Raw genomic sequence first — 8,859 nt, forward strand, 5'->3', positions numbered from 1 at the left:
GGGGCTCAGGAGGGTGGGGTCGCGGGTGGGCGGGGCCAGGGATGTCTCAGAGCCCCTCTAGGGTCCTGAACCGGAAAGCCACAGGGTCGGTGTGGGGATGGGCTAGAGTAGGGAGATTGGGGGCAGGGGGGCTGGAGAGGGACGATGACGCCTGAGCCTGGACGCAGAAGAGGGAACAAACAGAGAGCGTAAAGGAGCAGGATGGACAGGGCTTTGGGTGGTAAGGGGGCCGAGGAGGGGAGGAGAGGGGGTCTGGCCTGATGACTGAGGGAAACTGGAGGAGGAACTGGTCTGAAAAGAGATGCTGGGCTCAGTGAGGAGGCCATGAGGGTGAGGGATCCTGGCAGGCGGGCAGCAAGAAGTGGACATGGATCACGGGCTACGGAGATGGATTTAGGAGACATCTGCCTATAGACTGAAGCTCATTCCAAGGTTATCCAGGGGCAGCATGTTCAAGTGCAGTGAAAAAAAGATCAACAGACTTGAGGCATGAGGGGTAGGGAGGCCAGTGTTCAGCCAGCCTCCCATCACCGCAGCTGACCACCTGCCTATTTTGCTCGTTGCAGGAACTGGCTGCCTCTGACCGTGCCCGGCGGCAGGCCCAGCAGGAGAGGGATGAGATGGCAGATGAGGTGGCCAACGGCAGCCTTAGCAAGTGAGTGGCCCATGGTAATGTGGGGCAGGGCGCCCTCTTCTGGCCATCCTGCCCTCTCACCTCCCCTGACCTTGCCCTGCCTGTTCTCCCTAGAGCTGCCATTCTGGATGAGAAACGTCAGCTGGAAGGGCGCCTGGGGCAAATGGAAGAGGAGCTGGAGGAGGAGCAAAGCAATGCAGAGCTGCTCAATGACCGCTACCGAAAGCTGCTCCTGCAGGTGAGCACAGCTGGGTCACCCCTGCCAGCCTTGAGGCCCCACTGACCTGGGACCATAACACCCTCAATCCTTTTTCAATGCACATAGGAAAAGGGAATATTTGAGTTGGGTTTTGAAGGTTGAATAGGAGTTCTCTAGGTGGGGGTGGAATAGATGCATTCATTCTGTTGTATTTCTGAGGTTTCTTGAAGGCTGGATCCAGGGAGCATGATGCTGGTAATATGGGTCCAAGGCCTCTTCCAAGGCCTCTTCTCCTGGCTTATAAGTGGTGACTTATAGGTGGCCATCATCTCATCCTGCAGTCACTGGGCTTGACTTTCTGTGCATGTGGGGGGAGCTATCTGATATCTCCTTATAAGGGCACTAATGCCATCATCGGGACCCCACCCTCTTATCCTCATCTAGTCCTAATTACCTCCCAAAGGCCCCATTTCCAGATACACACTGGGGGTTAGGACTTCATATGAATTTGTGGGGCAACAAACATTCAGCCCATAATACACCAGTTCCCCAGGAAGCTAGCCTGGTGATCTCAAAAGCATTTAGAAGTCAACATGGAAAGTGTCCCAACTGGCCCCAAATGGAGCAGCTTGAGCTTCAACCAGGGTCATAATTACAACTCATTTAAATCCATCAAATCTGTTTAAACCCTCAAGTACACAATGACATTTTTAAAAAATACTAATTAGTCACTGTATTAGTTGCCTGAGGCTGCTGCAACCAATTGCCACAAACTGGGTGGCTTAAAAAGACAGTAACTTATTCTCTCACAGTTCTGGAGGTTAGAGGTCCAAAATCAAGGTGTCATCAGGTTCGTTCTTTCTGAGGGAACATCTCTTCCAGGCTGTCTTCTGGTTGCTTGTCAGCAACCCTTGGCTCGTAGATCCATCAGCCCGGTCTCTGCCTCTGCCTTGCGTGACCTTCCCTATGTCTTCTTTGTGTGTCTGTGCCTCCTTCCCTTCTTGAAAAGACACCAGTCGTATTGGATTTAGTGCGAGGCTGTTCAGTTGCTAAGTCATGTCTGACTCTGTGACACCATGGACTTGAGCCGGCCAGCCTCCTCTGTCTGTGGGATTCTCCAGGCAAGAATACTGGAGTGGGTTGCCATTTCCATCTCCAGGGGATCTTCCTGACCCAGGGTTCAAACCTGCATCTCCTGCATTGGCAAGTGGGTTCTTTACCACTGAGTGAAGAGGGAAGCCCATTGGATTTAGGGCCCACCCCAATCCAGTATGGGCTTCCCAGGTGGCTCAGTGATAAAGAACCCACTTGCCAATGCAGGAGACACAGTAGACTCCTGGTGGACTGTAGTCCATGGGGTCACAAAGAGTCAGACACAACTGAGCAACTAACACACTTCAGAAAGGATGGAGGAGGAAACTGTAGATTAAAAGAGACTTAAAAATCATGTACAAAAAAAATTTAATGGGCAGCATTCAACTATAGAATCTAGGGATGCATCTTTGAATAATAAAACTCAAAAGGAAAAAAACAAACCAACCAAGGAAGTGATCACCCTAGGAGTCAGGAGGAGGGGGGAATTCCCTGGTGGTCCAGTGGTTAAAACTCTGCACTCCCAATGTGCAGAGGCTCAGATCGAACCCCTGGTTGGGAAAATAAGATCCCACAAGTTGCACAGCACATCCAAAAAAAGAAAAATGTTAGGATGACATGTTGTTTGGGGTGAAAGGAAGAGGTTGTTAGTAGAGTGGATGCATGAAGTTCTATTTTTTGACCTGGGCAGGGGTGACAATGATGTTTGCTTTTTATTAACCTATACTGGAGTGGGTTGTCATTCCCTTGCCCAAGGGATCTTCCCAACCCAGGGATCAAACCTGGGTCTCCTGCATTGCAGCAGATTCTATACCATCTGAGCCACCAGGGAAGCCCAACCTATTAAGCCATATAGTTGATCTGTTTTTTACTTTTCCTGTCTCACGGTTTTATTTTCCAATAAAAGGTTAAAAAAAAATAGCATATGCTAATCACCACGTCGGTCTCTTCCTGTGAGGGTGAAATGAAGTAAAGTATGAATCAGACTGCATCTGACTCATTTCCGTGTCCCCAGCATAGGACCTCACTCAGAGTACGAGATGAATAAATAAACAGGCACTATTATTAGGGGTGTGGTTACACATTAGCAATATAGTAGCTCCTGTTAATTGAGCTGGCATTTCTCAAAACGATCCTGCATATCATTCTATCAAAACCACCTAAGGTGCTTGTTGAAAATGTGGATTCATGGGCCTCATTCCAGACTTGCTGAATGAGAATCTCTGGAGGGTGGGATACTGTGGTCCATTTTTTTTTCTTTTTTTTCCACAAGCTCTCTGGATGAGCCTGGTGCAAACAAAAATGTGATAACCCTTGGAATAGGCTCATTCACAGTCAAAGATAGAATCGACAGCATTTAAACAAGCCTGTGATAGTCTTCTGGACTTGTTTATATATTGGGCTGAGTTGTACAGCATGTGGAACCTCAATTACGCAATCAGGGATCTAACCCAAGCCCCTTGCATTAGAAGCTCAGAGTCCTAACCACTGGACCACCACTCTCCTCTTGTGGTCTTATTAAAATAGCAAAAACCTATACAAAAGGTTAAAACCCAGAGTTGGCACTGCTGTTGGCTGATAAGCCAATCAAGGAAAAGTACATTTATTGAGTGTTTATTATGTGCCAGGCTCTGTGCTATGCACTTAACAAGCATCAGCTCACTTAGTTCTGGGAGGTTCTGGCATTTACCTCCCACCTTCCCTCTGAGACTCCACCATGACAGTCCTGCCTTCCCCACTGCTACAGGTAGAATCACTGACCACAGAACTGTCAGCTGAGCGCAGTTTCTCAGCTAAGGCAGAGAGCGGGCGGCAGCAGCTGGAGCGGCAGGTCCAGGAGCTCCGGGAACGCCTGGGTGAGGAAGACGCTGGGGCCCGAGCCCGCCAGAAGATGATCATCGCTGCCCTTGAGTCTAAGTTGGCCCAGGCTGAGGAGCAGCTGGAGCAGGAGAGTAGGTAAGTGGGAAGAGAGGGCACAGCTGGAGGGCAACCCTCACATTCTGAGCAATTGAGGCACAGGGGAGCTGTGTTACAAGCACCTGGTTTAGAAACATCCAAAAGGCATCATGATATTAATGGTTGATGGTTTCCTGTATCATTTAGGATGCTCTATGCTGCAAGTAATTGCATTCCCACTATATAATTTAAACAGTAATGTAGCAGTTAGCTATAGCTGCATAACAAGTGTTAGTCACTCAGTCGTGTCCAACTCTTTGCAGCCCCATGAACTGTATCCCATCAGGCTTCTCTGCCCATGGAATTCTCCAAGCAAGAATACTGGAGTGGGCTGCCATTTCCTTTTCTAGGGGGTCTTCCCGACCCAGGGATCAAACCTTGGTCTCCTGCGTTGCAGGAGATTCTCTACCATCCGAGCCACAAAGGAAGCCCCATATGCAGGGAAGCTGCCTAACAAACCACCTTAAAATTTCAGTGACTTAAAACAGCAATCATTTATTATTGTTCATGAGTCTTTGGAATGGTTGGTAGGGTCTGCTGATCTGGATTTGGTGAGCCTCACTCACGCATCTTTGCTCAGCTGAAAGTCAGCTAGATGGATTTGCTGATCTTGGCTGGGCTCTCACATGTCTACAGCCTTGCCTGGAACAACTCGGCTAACTTGTCTCTGCTCTAGGCTGACCCAGGCTTGTTCATATGACAGAGTAAAGGTTCCAAGAGAGAAAGTTTCTTAGGGCCTAGACTTGGAACTGGTACAATGTCACTTCTGCCATATCCTGTCACTAAAGCAAGCCATGTGGCCAGCTCAGACATAAGAGAATATCCAGTCATGGTTGCCAAGCACCACCCATTGCTAGAGGCCCCATCATATGGACTTCACCCTAGTATGACGGTCCATGCAGGAGAGAATGGATGAGCATCAGAATAGGGAAATTCAGGAGACAGTAGGTAAGGATGGTGCCAGGTGTCTGACCTGCAGATCTAGGTGGATCATGGGGAACTGGGAGGAGGAGCAGGTTTGGGAGAAGGCATTGAGCCCAGTACAGGGTATACAGGGTCTAGTGGGCAGCCGAGGCTGGGGGCTGAACCAGGCTAGAGCTCAGGAGACAGATTTAGTGGACACCAGGCTGTTGATGGTTGTAGAAACTTGGGGCACAGTTGAGCGTGTCCAAAGAAAAGTGTATGAGTGAGAAAGGAAGATAGCAGAGATGGTTAAGGATGGAGTTTTGGGCTCCCAGAGTGTTCTACAAACACAAAGAGCTTGAAAAGGAAATTGAGAGAAGAGAGGGAGAAAGAAGGGAGGTCAGGTGGGAGATGATAGGTCCTGAACCCCTGGGGGCTGGGGCTGTGAGGCTAAGGAGGGGGCAGGGCAGAGTCCAGGGGGTAGTGGGACAAGGTTTGGGTACTGACAGGCCGGGGGTGGGGCAAAGGAGAGAAAATGGGTGAGGATGGTGCTTGGCGGTCTGATTTGGAGACTTGCAGTCAGTGGGTCAGTTCCCTGAGAGGAGGAAGACTGGGAGCGGGGTGGAGGATACAGTTGAACATAAGAGACCTAGTGGGGTGTGGAAAACTGGTGTAGACGTGGAGACACTTTTAGGAACATCAAGCATCTTAGCTGAAGTTAAGGATTAGATGCCCTGGTGGTAGCCTGGTACCACCAGGCCTCAGTTGACTGTGGGAGCCAGTTGTAGGTGGGTGGGAAGGTGGGCAGAAGCCACTCCGAGAACAGGCAGCCGCTGGACGAGGCTTGGCGGGGGTAGAACCCTGGATGAGCAACCCTTTTGATTCTCCCCTTCGTGCCTCTCCTCAGGGAGCGCATCCTCTCTGGCAAGCTAGTGCGGAGGGCTGAGAAGAGGCTTAAAGAGGTGGTGCTCCAGGTGGAGGAGGAGCGGAGGGTGGCTGACCAGCTCCGGGACCAGGTGAGCAGCTGACATCATAGAGAAGCAGTGGGAGTGGGGGGGACCACTGACCAAGAAGTAGCACGTGACATCTCTAGAGGTAGTGAGCTCCCATCACAAGAGGTAATGTGTGAGTGCTGGACTAAAACCGAGTGCAGACAAGGTCCTGGGCCTTGGTGCATCAGCGGAGAGCCTGAATCAGTGACTTTGTGATCCGTAAATTCTGGAATCTAGGAAAAGCCCTGGTGGGGAGCTGAGACAGCTAATGAGAGGGCAGAAGTTAAATCCTACCCAGAGGCTAGGCCACAGCTTAAATAATGAAGTGGTGTTTATTGAGAGCTTTCTTTAGCCAGTGCTAAAGACATAACATGTAGTAACACTTAAGTCTAATCAGAACTCATGAGGTAGATACTATTATTTTCCCTCTTATTCATGTCAGCAAACTGAAGTAACTTGCTCACAATTATTTATTTAGTAAGAGATGGAGCCAGAGTTCAACCTTCAGCACTTTGGCTGCATATCTGTGCCCTTAATTATTTATTGATCAGTAAATGTGTCCCCCATACTGTGCTGCCTACTTAAAACAAACAAAAAGACAGCATGCTTGCATTCTCTCATCAGCTCCATTTCACAGGTGAGAAAATGGAAACTTTAGAAGGAGGTATAATTTGCCCCAAAGTCACACAGTTAATAAAGACAGTCTGGATCAGATCCTCCTAGACCCTCTTGCCAGCCTCCACCCCAGGCTCACATGTGATTGACTCTGTTTGCTGTGCCCTTAAAAGCTCAGCTGTGTTTTATTCGCCAATTATTTCACAAAACAATTGTTGAGCACCTGCTCAACCTGCGTGCCAGGCACTGTGCAAAGCATTGGAGATATGGCTGTGAACGACACCGAGAATGTCCCTGCCCTCATGAAGTTCACATTTGCAACACAGGAAGAGGAAGACACCACCATAAAACCTATAAACAAGCAAAGATAATTACAGATTGTGAAAGGGGTTATGAAGAAAAAAGATAATAAAGAGAGAGGGGAATACAGAGGACTGGAGAATCCTCCCTAGATTGGGAGGGAGGTGGTCCGGAAGACCTTTCTAAGGAAGTGACATTTGAATTGATACTGAAGGGTGAGAAAGAGCCAGGAAGACGGAATAGCAAGTGCAAGGACCCTGGGCTATGGAAACCAGCTCAGTGAGTCCCAAGCAAAGAAGCAGAGCAGAATAACTTGAGAGAAGAATGGGGTTGCGGGGTGGGGGGGGGCGGGGATTGAGTGATACATGAGGTTAGAGGAGTTGGCGGGAGGCAGGTTATGCGTGTCCTCTCCTTGGAGAGAGAGATGGCAGGGTCCGGGGGAGGGTCTCACTCCAGATGGCCTAATCCATGTGTTTATGGGAAGACGACCCTGCAAGGGCCTGGAACGCCAGGCTGAGGTGCTGGCTGGGACCTTGTCCCAGGGCACTGAAGAATCATGGGAGGACCTTGAGCAGGGCAGAGGCAGGATCAGATCTGAGCATAGAGAGACCCCTCTGAGGCCAAGTGGCGGGTGGTCTCGCGTTTGAGCCTGACCTGGAGGCTGGTGAGAGGATCTAGGAGAGCAGAACAAAAGTGTGAACAGAAGGATAGAGGAGGGATGGAGACGTGGGGAGCTCTGGGTGAGAGCCGCACCCAGAGACATGACCTGACTCCCCGGCTCCCGCAAAAGCTGGAGAAGGGCAACCTTCGAGTGAAGCAGCTGAAGCGGCAGCTGGAAGAGGCCGAGGAGGAGGCTTCCCGGGCCCAGGCGGTCCGCAGGAGACTGCAACACGAGCTGGAGGATGTCACAGAGGCCTCCGAGTCCATGAACCGGGAGCTGAACACGCTGAGGAACCGGCTCCGGTAAGGCCACCCGGTGCACGCGCAACCTCTCTGCGTAAACCCCCAGCTCCCCTGTCTTCGCTCTGTGCCCACCTCCCCATTTTATTCTGTTTCTCCGTATCCCCCCCCGCCTCTCACTTTTCTCTCTCCCTTCCTCCGGTAATTGCCCTCTCCTCCTCTCCCCGCCAGGCGCGGACCCCTCACCTTCACCACCCGCACGGTGCGCCAGGTCTTCAGGCTGGAGGAGGGCGTGGCGTCCGACGAGGAGGTGGCAGCGGAGGAGGCGGAGCCGGGGTCCGGGCCGCCGCCCCCAGAGCCCGAAGGGTCCGCTGCGGCCCCACCACAGTGACCCTACCCTGCCCCCAGCCGCCGCCGGGCCCTCCCTCCTTGGCGCCCCCCCACCCCCACCCCAGGTGCCTGTCCTGAGAACCGCCCTCTGGCTTCTTGCACTTTGGAAGTGCCGCCTTCCGGCATGACAGCACTTATCCAGCCCACTCCGGGGGTCCCGGGAGACTTCTCCGTGAACCCCTAAACAGAGGAGCGGGCAAGCAGGGATCGCGGACTGGGGCGATCTCACTTGGGAGAAATTCGGGTGTGGTCGGCAAGCTGGGTTCCCATCCAGCTCCAAATCCTTCCTTCGGTTATGAATGATCTTTGTTGGGAAGGGAGTTTGGCTCTCCATGCCCCTCCCCCCCCCCACCCCCTCTCATTTCCCTCTCCCTGTCTCGCCACTTAGCCACCGACCCCAGAACTTATGAGCAACAGCACCCTGGAGCACCTTATGAGCTCCAGGCGGCCCTCAGCCTTTGACCTTTGCAAAGGGCAGGTTAAGGGGACCTCACACATCCCCCCCTCCCCTCAGGTTCCCTCCCGTTGCTCTTTGTGATCACAGTTCAGCTGGAGTTTCCCATGGGGGCTGGAGAAGGCCCCATACCCTCCCAGCCTTCAAACTGTGGCAGAAATAAACTCCAACCCCAACTGGACCCTGAGGGCTATGTGTGTTCCTCCAGGGGTAGGGAGACAGTACGGGCAAGGGGTCGTGATGTGTAAGGGGTAATCGGTTGGTTCTAATTCAGCTGGTGGGTGTTGGTGTCGGGGACCTCCCGCTTACCCAGCATTTAATGTGGAAGAAATCATTCCCCTCTCATCCGGCCTCCCTCTGAGGTATCCCCTCCATTATACAGATGGGAAAACTGAGGCTCAGAGCTGGAGGGTCCCTGGCTCCA

General features: G+C 51.8%; 1 protein-coding gene across 4 annotated transcripts in view; it reads left to right on the top strand.

The window, feature by feature from the left end:
- The window catches only part of MYH14 (myosin heavy chain 14), a 78,788-nt gene extending 70,172 nt beyond the window's left edge, over positions 1 to 8,616 (top strand). For all 4 annotated transcript variants that reach the window (XM_061386110.1, XM_061386109.1, XM_061386111.1 and 1 more), the window contains 6 exons: positions 567 to 655; positions 749 to 872; positions 3,673 to 3,881; positions 5,692 to 5,800; positions 7,482 to 7,654; positions 7,823 to 8,616. In XM_061386110.1, the coding sequence (XP_061242094.1) occupies positions 567 to 655; positions 749 to 872; positions 3,673 to 3,881; positions 5,692 to 5,800; positions 7,482 to 7,654; positions 7,823 to 7,982 (864 nt within the window). In that variant the 3' untranslated portion in view covers positions 7,983 to 8,616. The remainder of the gene's footprint in view (positions 1 to 566; positions 656 to 748; positions 873 to 3,672; positions 3,882 to 5,691; positions 5,801 to 7,481; positions 7,655 to 7,822) is intronic.
- Positions 8,617 to 8,859: the final 243 nt, after the last annotated feature.

The sequence above is a fragment of the Bos javanicus genome, chromosome 18 (assembly GCF_032452875.1).
Source record: "Bos javanicus breed banteng chromosome 18, ARS-OSU_banteng_1.0, whole genome shotgun sequence".
Lineage (NCBI taxonomy): Eukaryota > Metazoa > Chordata > Mammalia > Artiodactyla > Bovidae > Bos > Bos javanicus.